Source organism: Dysidea avara, chromosome 3 (assembly GCF_963678975.1).
Source record: "Dysidea avara chromosome 3, odDysAvar1.4, whole genome shotgun sequence".
Lineage (NCBI taxonomy): Eukaryota > Metazoa > Porifera > Demospongiae > Dictyoceratida > Dysideidae > Dysidea > Dysidea avara.
The window spans coordinates 811346-826110 of NC_089274.1; the positions used below are offsets into that span (position 1 = coordinate 811346).

General features: G+C 40.2%; 4 protein-coding genes across 5 annotated transcripts in view; 2 read left to right on the forward strand and 2 right to left on the reverse strand.

Annotated features, from left to right (window-relative positions):
- Positions 1 to 1318: 1318 nt before the first annotated feature.
- LOC136248718 (uncharacterized) lies at positions 1319 to 2409 on the reverse strand. 2 transcript variants are annotated; one of them, XM_066040500.1, is made up of 5 exons: positions 1930 to 2409; positions 1834 to 1882; positions 1747 to 1785; positions 1644 to 1695; positions 1319 to 1594 (listed from the first exon to the last, which is right to left on the reverse strand). In XM_066040500.1, exons 1-5 carry the CDS (start codon positions 2191 to 2193, stop codon positions 1447 to 1449), a joined length of 552 nt encoding a protein of 183 aa, XP_065896572.1. In that variant the 5' UTR covers positions 2194 to 2409; the 3' UTR covers positions 1319 to 1446. The 2 variants fall into 2 exon arrangements, with proteins under 2 accessions (XP_065896572.1, XP_065896573.1); XM_066040501.1 differs by having other exon boundaries at positions 1834 to 1879; positions 1930 to 2404.
- Positions 2219 to 3773, forward strand: LOC136248717 (dnaJ homolog subfamily B member 6-like). The gene is made up of 7 exons (XM_066040499.1): positions 2219 to 2426; positions 2479 to 2588; positions 2636 to 2806; positions 2853 to 3003; positions 3147 to 3184; positions 3238 to 3307; positions 3585 to 3773. The coding sequence occupies exons 1-7, from the start codon at positions 2356 to 2358 to the stop codon at positions 3685 to 3687; spliced, it is 714 nt and encodes a 237-aa protein (XP_065896571.1). The 5' UTR covers positions 2219 to 2355; the 3' UTR covers positions 3688 to 3773.
- On the reverse strand, positions 3677 to 10542 carry LOC136248715 (uncharacterized protein C10orf67, mitochondrial-like). The gene is made up of 21 exons (XM_066040497.1): positions 10350 to 10542; positions 10181 to 10301; positions 8921 to 9012; positions 8819 to 8870; positions 8696 to 8770; positions 7836 to 7906; positions 7758 to 7785; positions 7631 to 7708; positions 7432 to 7579; positions 7051 to 7109; positions 6764 to 6829; positions 5435 to 5500; positions 5282 to 5389; positions 5145 to 5233; positions 5033 to 5098; positions 4888 to 4975; positions 4774 to 4836; positions 4670 to 4727; positions 4534 to 4609; positions 4095 to 4484; positions 3677 to 4045 (listed from the first exon to the last, which is right to left on the reverse strand). The coding sequence occupies exons 1-20, from the start codon at positions 10472 to 10474 to the stop codon at positions 4400 to 4402; spliced, it is 1614 nt and encodes a 537-aa protein (XP_065896569.1). The 5' UTR covers positions 10475 to 10542; the 3' UTR covers positions 3677 to 4045; positions 4095 to 4399.
- A 26-nt stretch (positions 10543 to 10568) lies between these two features.
- Positions 10569 to 14765, forward strand: part of LOC136248711 (uncharacterized) — a 31418-nt gene continuing 27221 nt past the window's right edge. The window contains exons 1-8 of the mRNA XM_066040490.1: positions 10569 to 10766; positions 10863 to 11195; positions 11546 to 11890; positions 11972 to 12165; positions 12398 to 12543; positions 12595 to 12898; positions 13568 to 13790; positions 14348 to 14481. Coding sequence (XP_065896562.1) covers positions 10712 to 10766; positions 10863 to 11195; positions 11546 to 11890; positions 11972 to 12165; positions 12398 to 12543; positions 12595 to 12898; positions 13568 to 13790; positions 14348 to 14481 — 1734 coding nt within the window. The 5' untranslated portion in view covers positions 10569 to 10711. The remainder of the gene's footprint in view (positions 10767 to 10862; positions 11196 to 11545; positions 11891 to 11971; positions 12166 to 12397; positions 12544 to 12594; positions 12899 to 13567; positions 13791 to 14347; positions 14482 to 14765) is intronic.

Consider the following 14765-nt stretch of genomic DNA (forward strand, 5'->3'; position numbering starts at 1 on the left):
CCACCGTGGACCACTATACGTATATCACTGTCTCGATGATGTGCACTTGTGAGTAACCGATTACACTAATGAACCCTTGCATGCATGGATACCAACACCCCATACTCTGTTCTACACTCAATCTGAAACAATGTTCCCACAAAAGTGCATGAATTGAGGCACCAAAATAGTAACTGTATACTGCTACATATATACACTGGAGTTGAACTTTCAGTAGAATGCCATTATATAGTACATGTTCTCATTATTATTTGATCATTTGATACTATTTCAATTAAGTGTTAAAACAAACAACATTCATTTAACATTCAAGGAGTTCCCATACTGTCTGGAGCAAATGATGGATGTTAAAATTGACCATGCAGATAAAGGAGTGAGCAGCATGAAAGACTGCATGCACATATTGACCAGCTGAAATCTGCTCATGATCAGGTTATTAGTAGTAGTGCATGGCAAGTAGTAGCTATTCTGACATCTCATTATCCTGATCTCTAGCTTTGTGGTTATAGAAGCTATCAAACCAATTAACATGCAGTGCATGTCAATTACTGTATGATGTTTACCTGCACACCTATACTGCATGATCATGTTATACTCATACATGCCTGCATGCTATCAAAGATTATATAATGTTGTCATGTATAATGACAGAGAAATTTTATAAATATATGCGCATGGATACATGCGGATCAGGAGAAAATTCATCAAATGTATGGATATAGCTATAATATAGTATAGTGAATTTTGCTATTATTTCTGTACTTCCTATTATTGTTTTAATGTTAGCTATAACCATAGTTTGTTTTTCAGTCCCACCAAGAATGTGCTTTATATGGGTGAATTCACAATGCATGATTCTAATAAAACATACAGATATTCTAATAGAACAGTCATCATATAGTGCAGCATATACAGAGTAGCTATACTGTTTTCCAACCATATATAGCTCAAAACATGTAGCTATACACTGTAGTATTGAATTTCTAATTTCTTCCACAGTATACTCACTATTCAGTTCTGCATGTGTGTACGATACTCATGATCAGGAACTTATATAAATACCTCAATGTCATGCACATGTACTCTGCTTGCATGCAAGAGTTCATAACACAGCAGAGGATATATCATGCACTCTTGATGCAAGAACATATACAATTACTTTAATGCACATGGATCTGTGCACTGACATCATTACCTGCATGAATATCTGCACCCGAGATCATGAATGCATTCAGATCCCTATTTGTCATGCCGTGACTATACCCTGCTGTGTGAAACTCTGGCCCTCCCCATTTTGCATTGTAATAGTTATACAGAATTCAATTCAGTGAAATACATCATGCACGAAATGTGATACATTAATAAATATTTTGCAATTGACGAAATTTATAATTTAGTTTAGCTGGCATTTTCAAAAAGAATTTGAAGATCGTTGGTTGACTAAGGTCAGAATTCTTGTAAGCTACAGCTCAGCTGATGTAGTCTCTTCTTAATAATGTGGACACGTTGCTTCAAATCTTGTTCAATCTTATTAAACTCTTTCAGTAATTCATCCAGTCTAACAGGACTGAACCTCTCAAACCTCTCGCTTGCACTGCATGCAATCTGGCATAGTCAAACACACAATGATAATAACCAATTACCTGAATGGTTCAGTCCATTTGGAGTTGACACACTTAAGCTCATTGATTCTAGCTGAAAGTGAAAGCACCATGTAGCCATGAACCACTGCATGGTCTGGCTCACCTTGTAAGACCTCCACAATACTGTGTTCCGTACTGTTAACTAGATAAGGTACACTTTTACAAACATACAACTATGGGGAGTACTCACTATTTGCAGACTGGGTCAATCGGACGCTGTCATCACTCATGTCACCCTGCTGGCAAGACGAGTGCACGTGACAACTGAATGGCATATACAACTGACCTCTCTTCTTCTCTTAGCCGCAGGCCCATCTTGTGCGTGTTCTGCGTCTTGTTCTAGTGCAATACGTGAAATACTTAGTTGGTGGTCGGGCTTCTCTTTAGGATAAGGCGTGCTTGTTTTAGGCAAATGCTTAGCGCTTAAGGTGTCACCCGGCTTCACACAGCTTTGGGGAGTATCCGAGCCTAAATTATACGTGGCCGCAGCAGCAAATTTCACCGAGCCAGGAGTATCGCTGTTCTCCTTTCCGTCTTTACCACCAGGCATCCCTCTGACCCTATCGTTACTATGCAATTAAATCACGCATGCGCACTATTGAGTTCTAGAAAAAACTCCCTCGACAGTTTCGTAGCATTACTTGATATATGGCAGTGTGCTAAACCATCTGTATTATAACACCAAGGGAGGATAGTTTGTGAGGAGGATATAATGGCGAGTACGAGTTACTATGATGTGTTGGGCGTGTCGAAAACTGCCACAACTGAAGAAATTAAAAAAGCGTAAGATTCATTACGAGAGCGAAGAAGTAGGCGTAACAAATTGTGATAACAGGTATAGGAAGGCGGCCGTCAAATGGCACCCTGACAAGAACCTGGACAATAAAGAAGAGGCGGACGAAAAATTTAAGGAAATATCTGAAGCTTATCAAGTGTTGTCAGATCGTGAGTGAAAACATTACAGTACAAACAACATTATCACGTTGTATTAGCTGACAAGAGGAAAATATATGACACTTATGGCAAGGAGGGATTGTCTCAAGGAGCTGGTGCTGCTCATTTCCACTTCAACTTCATGTCCGCAGATGATTTGTTTAAACAATTCTTTGGAGAGGACTTCAACATCTTTGGAGGAAGTGGATTCAGTGACCATCCATTCTTCAGTAAGACAGTATGTACTCTGTCCCCTCGTTAATGTGATCACTGCAGATGATAGCCCCAGGGCAGGTCACAGACAGAGATCCTCACAACAGGGTGGTGGATTTTTTAGTGGGTTTCCTGGATTTGGTGATATGGGTTTTACCGACATGGGGTTCAGTTCATTTGGCGGTGGAGGAGGTGCAACCTTCACCAGTTTTAGGTTAGTGGCAAACCACATATTGAAAATGTTGATGGAGAAATATTTGGGAACTCCCCTTTTCCCTTAATTTATAATTCCAATGAATTGTAAACAACTTGTTCAGATGTTTATGCACTGAAGATGTAAGGTTGTATTTTGTATAGTTCCACTGGCTTTGGTGGAGGCATGGGCAATGTAAAAGGTTAGTATATCAATTTTATTCAACTTAATTTCATGACACACTTGACTGCACAGTTGAAATGTCATCCAGTTCAACATCTTATGGTCCTGGAGCGCACATGGCAACTAAGAGAGTGACAAAAAGGTGAGTACTTATTAGGACTATCATCAGTTGTTTCATGGGCCTACCCACGTAGATTTAAAAATTATATTTTTTGTAAATGAAAAATCAAACTAAAAAAAATATAAGCATAAACTGTACTCCATCCACACAATTGTAGTAGACCAGAAGGAGTCAGGTCAACATGGACTATACCAATTTGTTCCTCTCTGCCTGCTGTGTCCTTACACCACACTCAAGATTTTTGCCTGTGAAACAACTAAAATGGCCTTATCTGTTATGTTATCTGACTTGTTGTTAGGACGATAAAAAATGGAGTGGAGAAAACAGAAGTGTATGAAAATGATAGATTGATCAAGTCTAGTCAGAAACACTTATCTGAGTACAACCGAATCACAAATTGATAAAATGTTAATTATAATTAGCACATGTACACACACAACATATTCATCTTGTGTACACTCTGCACTTGTGTCGCTTCACACCTGGAGTCCAGTTATGTATGGGGTGTTGTCTGGGTAGTCTACTAAATTGTTTACTGAGAGCCTCAGCTGGTTGTAGGTCATTGTCCTGTACTATTAGTCTGGGTGATGTACCAGCAAATAGTTTCTGAAGGGATATGGTTGGTCTGAATGATTTAACAGAGGCGTTGAGTGTTGAGCTCTTAGGTAGCGGGATTTGTACTGTTTTGTGACGTTTCTTCTTCGGCAAATCAGGCGGCCTGGGTCGTCTTCTCTTCACACTAGTATGCTTGCTGGAGACCTGATTATAAAGACGGTGTGAACCGTTCTTAAGACACCTTCACTCTTACCATATCCGTAGTGCTGGTCACTTCTGGGACTGACGAGGGGGTAGCCTTCCTCTCAGCGTGTTTGGAAGTTGAATCACGTACAAACTCGTCTTTCAGTTTGGCAGCACGTGCTGAGGTATCCTTACTATTAGGCCTAGAGGATACTTCACTTATTCGATCATTTCTCTTCTCCACACGCATCGCCATGTATCTTTTGGCTTTACACCTTTCAGCTCCACGCTCTAGCTACATTTCTGAGTAACCGGCTCGCCTCCGTATTTACAGACTGTATTTACAAATTTGCTGAAATATGATAAACTATGATATCATGAGTTGCTGGAGTTGTCAAATTGTACTGCACGTGATGCTTTCCCGGAGTCTGACTTCAGGGAACCCTTAGACGTGTCGTGTCTGTAATAATAACACGTGATAATTTGTGAGCCCAAATTATACAACAAACCTCCACTGCATGTGGCTAGGAGATGGCGAGGGGGCAGGTGGTATAAGGAATGATGATAATGATGACAGGCCAGTAGCTATGGTGATGGCAACATCATTGATAAAATGATCATGTGAGCAGAGCCCTTCCCTCCTACCTGCAACAGCTGATGAGGTCCTCCCACTTCTCTGCACTGTTCCAGTTGTCTCTGATACCTTAGAGTGTGAATGGTGATATATACAACTGGACCATACAACTAACCAATGGTTTAGCTTTAGGGAAGTTGGAGTGTACTCGTTCTTCATTGCCAGCTAGTCCTTGTACCTATATACAACAATGCTACATTCATGGCTAGTGGTGTGCCTGGCTACTCACAGCATAGCCAACAGTGGCATGATGCAGAGTTGCTGCTTGTCGCTGTAGACTATGTCTAATAAATGCCTCATCTTTGATAGCATGGAAACTACATCAAGTGAGAAGCATCACTTAACCAAACTAAATGTTTCACTGTAGCCATTACTTTCTCTGCATTATTGTCAGTTTCATCTCCCAAGCTCTGTTAGTCCGGTCTAGCTCATGTTCCAATCTACGCATAACGGGTAGTTACTGTGAGCAGAAACTCTTTGTATAACCTCTTAATTTCTTTCTTTTGCTTTGCTTCCACCTTTTGCAAAGTTTGCAAGGCCATTAATGCATCTTGCTCACTCATCGTGTTCATCTCCTGCAATATCACATGGTACTTGTCTGCTATACTATCATTAATATTTACCTGAGCCATTTTTTCCTCCATTGCTTTCCTTTGTGCGATTTCCTGCAAGTGTCGTGCTTCACTCTGCATCTTCTCCATCTCAGCATGTTGTTGCTGTGCCAACAATTCCTGCAGCACAACAACTACACCAGTGTACACTTTCGGTAGTCACACCTGCTCCTTCTCTTTTTCCATTTGTTCTTTCATCTCCTTTTCTAGAGCAACTAGTTGACTCTCCGCCTGCACAACACACAGCTTGTACTCTTCATAGTGTTTCACAATAGTTCCTCTCACAAAAAATTGAATTTATTGTTTTATGAAAGTTCTTGATCGGTTTTGGCAATACAATTCAAAGATTTTGAATTTGCAAACGACTTCAGTTGTCAGTTTTACACTTGCTACAATAACAACATCTAACTACAGAGGTTTCTACCAGCAGTAAAAATCATGAAGGTTTGCACATTCTCACAAAAAATATTGACCATAAACCATCCTCACAATACCATCCTGAATGCCTTGGTAGCATTGGTTAGGTAACCAACAAGCCTCCAGTATGATGTAAGTTACTATGAATTTCTGCTGAACTTAACTTACTATAATGCTTTTAGACAAGCATAACTCAACAACGGCTAAGGATATGGTTTTTTGCTTGCTCAATGTCTTCAGCCCGACAGGTGCCTTTTGGCATACTACAGTACATAGCGTCCTTCATTTCTATTTACTGGGTGTCAATTCATGGTAGTGCATTTGTGGTTTCACTGTCTAGCTATCACCATATTTTCTGTAGTAACTGGATTGATTGCAGAGATGTACTGTTCTCCATTAGAAACACTGTGTAATGGGCCGAACATAGCTGAAGATGAAGCTTAATGGAATCTTCACTTATCAGTAATTGCACACTTTGGTGCAAAGTTACATTTATGGCATGTCTAGTGCCAGGTATGTGTGAGTTCATCAGTTACAACAAACAAGCACAAGGAAAAATTAGGGTCACTATTATAGTACATCTGTAGGAAACCTCCCTTGTCTCATTTCTTTGATCCCTAATCATACTTACTTGCTGCCAAGAGGAAATTCGCAATGAGCAGTTACAAGTAAGAAAGGATTCTGTTTTCACTGGCTATAGGGCTGGTGGATGAATCGGTTAGTGCTGAGGTTCGGTTGGATCACATGACCACAAAACTTTTTACAGTTTTGGTCATTTAGGATGCACTCAAGTACACAAGATTGCTTATTGTTTGATAGGAATTACATGTCACAGAGCCACTTTTATTCTTGTTTTTTTTTTTTTGTCAAACAGCATGTTTGATTGGTTAAAAACACTGTTAACTATACAAAATTACATTGAAAACGTGCATTAAGCCAATTAATTAGTTATAAGGAGTTTCTAATTGGTTATGATCCGGATCACAGCTCTACTGGCCACAGACTAATAATTTTTATACAACTGAGAAAATCATCAATGACCACATCCAACTGGATGCTATATATATGGTGACCTACCAGTCTGCTTGCTCGTGATTGTTCCTCCAGTGTCTTCTTCTTAAAAGCATCAAAGTCATTCTTCATCTACACCAGTAGAGACCATACATCATACCACATGGAGCATGTATGGCTGCCTGAAATAACTGAGGGACAAACATGGCTATATTATATGCAAGCATCAATCTGAGGTTTATAATGATAAAGAGCAAATCTTCTGTCCCTCGGCAGAATTTCCAGGTGTACAGTGTCAACCAATTATTTGAGTAAAATAAAGGTTGAAAAAAAAAAATAGCATTGGTGTTTACCTGAGAAAATTTCTCCTTCTCTTTGCTCAGTTGTTTATTCAGTCCATCATTATCTCTTCCTGTAGAATGACAGTGTTAGCAGCTGGGTGGGGTAGGGACTCCAGTAGGTGTGGGAGGACCCTATCACCAATTTTTGTTGACAGGTGGAACATCATAATTAATTTTATGATTTCTACCAGCAGAAATAGTTGTGCTGTCCTAAGTGCCATATTATGAAATGACTCATCCAGAGTTTTAACAGTTCCAACAAATGGTTGGCAATCACCATCCCACCAAGGACGCTACTGATATGGAAGTCAGACACATAACAAAATAATTCTTGTTGAATACAGAAAAATTTCCCACTCCCACACATAATAAACTGGCTAGAGACTGGCTCACTTAGTTTCCTGATGGTGGCCTCATTGCTGGAAGCAGTGACTTGAAGGTCAGCTAGTTCTTGTTGAAGTAACCCCATTGTCTCTTGTAGCTCATAATGCTCTTCTTCTGATACTGCTCCAGTGGGTGGAGTCTCCATAATCACGATTGGCTGGTGAAGAGATTGAGTGAGGGACCAATGCATGTCCCTCATTATTGCTACCTTGTCTTCCTCGTTCTGTAGCATCATTTGTGACTGCTTCAACTGCAAGTTAGCTATCTCTAACTGTGACTCCTTCTCCTAAAAGGACACTAGTGACTTATACCATAGGTCAATTATATCTAGTTACCTCAAGAAACTTAGCCATTTCTGATGTTCTAAAGATGGAGTGGCATTGGTAGGTGGCTATATGACAGATGAGACTTACTGTTCTTTGAGTTGCTTGATGATAATGTCATGTCTGTCACTTTTCCCTGACAGTAGCTCCTCGTAGTATGCCTGTATAGTGTGAGATGTGGCAATATACCATACCACACAAACTACACACGCACGTGCACACACACTCACGTGCACACACACACACCACCACCACACACACACCACCACCACCACACACACAAAGCCTCCAGCTACCACGTTAGCATGGTCACGCCTACCCAATGAACCAACACTGGGACAACAGTGTGCTACTTAGGTGCTAAGAGTTGCAGGCAAATCCTCCTGGGGCAGGACTAGTAACCTACAGGAGACTGTACCCATGTCACACAGGTGAAGGTGTGGGCACCCAAAGTCCCCAGTTAATACCAGGAACCCATTAATGTTACAGCTGGGTGGGCTGCTTCCTCAGTTGACACCAGGTCCCCATTTAAACAGCTGGGTAGACTGGAGCTGTGTGAGTTAAGTTCCTTGCTCAAGGAAACCACAGCAACACCATATTTGGCGTAACCAAGCAATGAACTGGGAATCTTTTAATTACCAGGCCAATGTGGCTATGCACACACACACACACACACACACACACACACACACACACACACACACACACACACACACACACACAAGCACGCACACACACAAGCACGCACACACACACACAAGCACGCATGCACACATACACCACACACACACTACACACACACACAAGCACGCACACACACACCACCACCACCACACACACACACACACTACACACACGCACACATACACCACACACACACTACACACACAAGCACGCACACACACACCACCACCACTACCACCACACACACACTACACACACACACACACCTTATATTCCCCTGCTATCTTTTTGACAGCATCTGATAGTTGTGTTTTGTAGCTGTTACGAAGTAACGAGATTTTCTACACATTTCAGTTCAATAGTAATCACTATTCATCCATTGTACTCACTTCTCTATAGCTCTTCTCCACATCTTTCAGTCTCTTATTCATCCGACAATACCTGTACACAAAAACTGTTAACAGCAGTGGCCATTCTATACTTATTATTACAATGTAGTAGCCCTCTCTGTGATTTTAGCTTGGTAGTCTGCCTTCATTACATTCTGGGCATAACTGAGGTCCTTCCTCAATGACAAAACATCCTATATAAACACACAGACATTGTAGTTCATTAATTTCAAGGTGACTTGATCCGGGGCATTTGTTCTTTCAAAATGGAACTATAAGCATAGCCATAGCTATAGCAGGATTAAAAGTTATTGTAGATCTGTTTGACGGAAGTCATGTGTAAAAGTCAGTATAGACACCAATGTGACTTAAATATTTGTATGTGATTGTACAGTGAACAAAAGAACAATTCGTCTGAATACAATCATAGGTAAATGTTTAAATAGCAGCCAGCAGTGATATAATCATCATTGCCTACCTATGATTATCTGTTAATTGGGACCCAATGCTATATACACAAATCCACAGAGTTTAGAGTGGTGTCACAGATGGCGCATGTCAAGACTGACGCAATTATTGCACACAAGCTATTATAAATGGACATACAACTGAGGCCAATCAGGACCTAGAAGGTACAAATATACACACACTCGTACAGTATGAATATTTTACAAACATTCAATTTTGGCTTCTGAAACTGAATTGTCTTGTCCATTTCAATCAGTGGTGTTGGCAGTGCATTCCATTTTCTAATCAAATAGTCACCACTACCACTCACCAACCACTACCAGTACAGAAGTTAAGGCCCCACAGATTTTATCCTAAAACTTAACCCTGTTTCCTGTAGCCACCACCATTCTAAATCCAGGCACATCCCTGATGTTGTCTATTATAGTGATCAAGCCAATCATGCCATACATTACTGATTTGGTAAAGATGTTAAGTCTTTGTTGCTTCCAACAGCAGTGGGTCCTACAGAACACATGCATATTCCATTAATGGTCGAACTAATAATAAGTATGCAGATGCCTTGATATCAGTTGAGCATTTATGTTTGAGAAAGTTTAACATCCTTGTAGCCTATGCATGCATATTTAACAATAACACTGAAGTTATCATCTAAACTTTCTATTTGACAAATCATATGAACAACTGACTCTCACAAGTATAGCTGTACAACTAACTGACAGTCCATGATAACTTAATATGTGTACATAGTACTTCTAGTTATCATCTCAGCAAGCAGACTGCATGGCTATTATTAGTCGCTAAGGTATGACTATATTACACTGAGTACCAGTCTGCTGACCAGTGTGTGTTATACCATACAATACACCAGACAGTCAAGAGACACTAGTTCACCTGTGAGAGGTTCTGCATTGCCATGGTAACTCGCTTAAGGTCCAACATTTCTGATTGGTCTGTTTGACATGACTTGTCTCTTACGTGATAACCAATCCTTCTCCTCCCTACCAGAAAGTGTCTACAAGAGAATAATTACTGGTGATACATGGGATATTACTTCACGTACGATGAAGGAGTGGTCTGAAGCATGTCAATGTTTAAGTCTAACTCTGGAATTACTGGCTTTGGTAGATTGGGTAGCTGGTCGAAAGGTAGCCTGAGAATTTTCGCTGCTGATGGTGACCCCTCCATCACTAAATGGCGGGCCCTTTTTAGTTATTTCAATTAACCCACAATTCAAAGTAATGTGTATTTTGGTTGTCATAGAAACGTAAAAACAATAGTAGCTGTCATGGAAATAACAAATAAACAAGAAGATCGGACGAGGAAGACGAAAATGGAGTCAATATTTATATAGTGAATATAGTGAAGATTTGAAACTTGCTCGAGCAAAAAAGAAGCAAAAATTGCAGGGGACAATCTGCAGCGATGTTGTGGTCTCTGGTCTGCCTGGCGCTTTCCATCGCCCCGATACTAGCTGCAGGTTAGCTGGTTGTTATAATTGTTGCTATGCTGCAGCCCCTCCTACTTTAGCTGCGCGTCACGAAGCACGCATGTTTGTATGGTTTCATTGCTGCAGGGCAAGTTATACGGCTTCAAAAAAGAGAGGCACCATTTGGAATACTCGAAGGAGAAGAAGCAGTTTACCATGCTAGCCTCACTGAGGAGCCTTCTGCAGACATTATCTTAGATGTGTACAGCAAAGATGAGAGGAGTGAAGTGAGGACATCGCAACTAAAGTTCTCCCGAACCAACTGGGCTGAGAGACAAGAAATTAAAATTTTTGCACGAGATGATGATGTAATTAAAAATACACCATACTACACCCTAGTCGACTTTAACAGCACAAGCAGTAACGAGTCGCTCAGCCAAAATGTCACCATACCGCTACCTATCATAGATGCTGATACAGGTGAGTAACAATTAGAACAGACTTCTCAATTTTCGTGGATTTCCAAAATGTATGTAGCAATAATAGTAATTTTTTTCGTGGTTGAGACATTAATCTCCATACAACTTGTACATGGGCTGTGAAATATTTGATTTACGTGAATAAAATGTCCATACAATCCACAAAAATTTGTATCTCATGAACGATGATACAAAAAAAAAATTGGGGTACTTGATTTTTGCAATAAAGAGGTTGTCCTCTTTCTGTTGACCAAAATGTTTGTCTTTATTATGAGGCTACTAAGGAATGTTTCACTACTATAGATACAATACAAACTATTATCTACAACTGTACACTTATTCCCTACACAGCTGGCATTAGTATTGAGCCGAAGGAGACTTATCCTTATCCAGAGCATCTGCCTGAAGGTAGATGGGCTGTGTATGCGATACAACTGCTCAATAAACCAAAGGACACGGTGACATTGCAGCTGCGACCAATCACCTCAGTCATCATGTTATCACATGAACAACTAATATTTCACCCAGAGGACTGGAACACTGTACAAGAATTGACTGTGTTTGCTGTTGATGATGACGTTAATCGTGACTCACCGTACAGTGCCTCGTTTAGTATTAAAGCCATCAGCCGAGATGATAATTATGATGATGTACCCATAGAAGACTTCACACTGACAATAGAAGATAATGATGAAGGTTACCCACTATTGAACATGCTAACACAACACACACACATTTAATGATAATATTGTAACCCACAATATTGTTTTTGTATAGATGGTGCTGTGCTGGCTGGCCTGCTCACATGGGCTCGTAACACTGGGGTCAGTCGTACTTCAGTACAGTTCACACTAACATTGTCACTAGACCATGCCTACTATGATGACGTCACCGTGGATGACACAATACCACTACCAGGACTACTACTGTATGGGGATAACAGTCAGGTGGATGAAGAGGCCATGATGGAGGTAGTTAGTGTGATTGATGAATGATCATAAGTGTACAATATTGAACCTGTGGACACTTGAGGACACTACATCTGACACTTAGGTCCCAAAGTATCATAAACTACACCTTGATATTATTAGGACACCTTAATATTATTTAGGACACCTTCAGTGGTTTGTTCCAAAGTGTTCATATTACACTGAGTTGTATGATATTTGATATTGTCAAAGCTCATATGATCATATTCACTAGGTTGTCATGACTACCAATGGTTTCATTGTTGCCAAGACAACAATTTTGCACACCTATCCCAGACCTCATAACCATGGTAACCCCTGGCAGGCAACATACGAGTACTGTTGTAGGAGTGACAGACTACAAAACAACAAAGACACCATGTAAGTAGCACTTGATTGTAGTGACACTGTAATCCCTTGTGCCTTGTGTAGTATTTGGTTGTCCTCTGAGGTGGACCTATTAGAGTATGCCTCACTGATGCCACCCTTACTATCCCACATTGTCATACCTGGGGACATGTCGCAACATTCCTTCTTCATTCCTGTTGTTGCCTCCGGTAACCCAGTGTCATGGCAACTGGGAAGCACCCGAGAGTACTACTCGGCTGACGCTGGTACCCCACAAGGGGTGACTGTGGAGCAACTGTCTGGAGTGGTAACCGTGGATACACGATACATTACACCTGGTCACTATAGCATACAGTTTGTGTTGACTGACATCTTCACTGGATTAGAGGTTAGTTGTGATGGTGGGATTCAGTTATCTGAACATCTCTTGATAGAAGTGTTCTGATAAGTGAGCTCTTACATCAGAACTACTGTACATGTTCAATTATACAACTACAAAAACTATTTGTCGTTTTTACTTTTAGAAAATTATTCAAGGCCAGTTTAAGAGCTAAAATAACTTCAGTGTCTGGGTAAATCCCGTCACCTACGCCTTTTTATAGAAGCGTCTATTCAGCAACAACATGATGACTTCAAAACCATTGATGTACGCACAATGGTACTTTATTATTATTATTTTAAAACAGTAGGTAAATAACTCAAGCTCTATTAAAACTTGCGCAAGTGTTTATGGCCTCACTAGTCAGTGAATTAACACATCTCACCATATATACCATTGCATCAGTAAGTTTTGTAAGTGCCTGTACTGTACAAATTGACTATCCATTACTGTATCTCCTGCACTACTCAGTTTAAGACGCTGAACGTTTGCCAGTCCATTACTCTGTCCCTACAGATAGAGAACCAATAAAATTGTGTGAACATCAATGGTAAACTGACCATTGTCAAACGTGTCATTAGTGTACTAAGTGACCTGCTAAATGCAGTGAGATGACCTTATACAGCTGGTGTTTACTGTAGGGCTTGTGTTATAATAGTATGTGTTACAACTGGTTAGGTCACCATGGAAACACTGATTGTAGTAACAGAGGGAAGTGATGATACCACACCCATTTTTGTGTCACCACCCAACACCTTATATGCCACCATTGGAATGGAGGTGATGATGTCATTTGACATTGTCATTGATGACATCAGCAATGACCTCATTGTGACATCATTAACAATGTTACCAACTGGAGTTACTGTAGACCCCATAATAGTCACTGCTAATGATACAGGTTAGTATGATGTGTTTGGTCAAATTTGAATAGTCAACGCATCAATTTTTAGGAATAAGGTAATAAGGGCTGCGGCATTTAACCAAGTAAATATGATATTCAATTAGAGTCATTTCAAGTGTGTATATTATGTACCTAAACTATCACTGTTTCTACCCCTGGGGTCAAATAATAAACATGGAAAAGTGTAATAACTGACATCTCTTGAAGTTTGCGTGAAATGTCTGTATAATATTTATATAAGTGTTTAGCTAATAGAACAATCATTTTTGGTGACTGTCTGGCTCCCCATTGTTATGTGTCATTGGTGAGCCAATTGGTTTAAAATGAATATTAAACAAATAGTGTTCTCATTGATAGGTATGTAGCTAAAATTGTATGACTTAAAGTATGCTGGGGCCTTTATCCATTGAAATGATGACTGTTTTATTAGAGTATTTTGTTTATGTTGTATTAGAACAATTGAATAGAGCATCCCTTCACTAGTCAGTAGCTAGCCTCAATAAGCTAAGCCTCATGGTATGACCTGTAAGAGTGATCATGTGATCTCATTACAGCTGAGGTGATGCTACGTTGGACACCAACATCAGACCAAGTTGGAGACCATGTGATCTGTTTGATGGTGATGGACAACAGCACTTGGTCCCTGCCTTTTTGTTATCTTGTATCTGTGGGTGAAGAAGCCATTCAGGTGAGTGTTCTAATAGGTGTTCTAATAGGAGTGTTCTGGTATTCCTGCAAGGGCCAACTACTAATTCCTGAGCTTTATAGAACAATCCACCTGTCACGTCTAAAATGTCCTAAAGCAGTTACCACTGTATAAATAGAATGTCTCTTACTTACACGTTACTCTCATACGACTGTGTCCTGCTAACATGTACCCCCATAAAAGGGCGTATTGTAAAATTATGATGGTGACACTTCCAAGTTTCTCTTTGTGTACCTAACAATGTCATTAATTGAACATATCAATTG

What these genes read in the sequence shown, in the direction of transcription:
- LOC136248718 (XM_066040500.1), bottom strand. Translation starts at nt 2,193, where the DNA reads ATGCCTGGTGGTAAAGACGGAAAGGAGAACAGCGATACTCCTGGCTCG. An exon ending in TATTGTGGAGGTCTTACAAG is followed by an intron (nt 1,696 to 1,746) that starts GTGAGCCAGACC and finishes TTTCACTTTCAG; the next exon opens with CTAGAATCAATGAGCTTAAG. An exon ending in AAATGGACTGAACCATTCAG is followed by an intron (nt 1,595 to 1,643) that starts GTAATTGGTTAT and finishes GATTGCATGCAG; the next exon opens with TGCAAGCGAGAGGTTTGAGA.
- LOC136248717 (XM_066040499.1), top strand. Translation starts at nt 2,356, where the DNA reads ATGGCGAGTACGAGTTACTATGATGTGTTGGGCGTGTCGAAAACTGCC. An exon ending in ACTGAAGAAATTAAAAAAGC is followed by an intron (nt 2,427 to 2,478) that starts GTAAGATTCATT and finishes TTGTGATAACAG; the next exon opens with GTATAGGAAGGCGGCCGTCA. An exon ending in AGGCATGGGCAATGTAAAAG is followed by an intron (nt 3,185 to 3,237) that starts GTTAGTATATCA and finishes TTGACTGCACAG; the next exon opens with TTGAAATGTCATCCAGTTCA.
- LOC136248715 (XM_066040497.1), bottom strand. Translation starts at nt 10,474, where the DNA reads ATGGAGGGGTCACCATCAGCAGCGAAAATTCTCAGGCTACCTTTCGAC. An exon ending in TACAGAACGAGGAAGACAAG is followed by an intron (nt 7,580 to 7,630) that starts GTAGCAATAATG and finishes TCTCTTCACCAG; the next exon opens with CCAATCGTGATTATGGAGAC. An exon ending in CCTAGCCACATGCAGTGGAG is followed by an intron (nt 4,485 to 4,533) that starts GTTTGTTGTATA and finishes TTATTATTACAG; the next exon opens with ACACGACACGTCTAAGGGTT.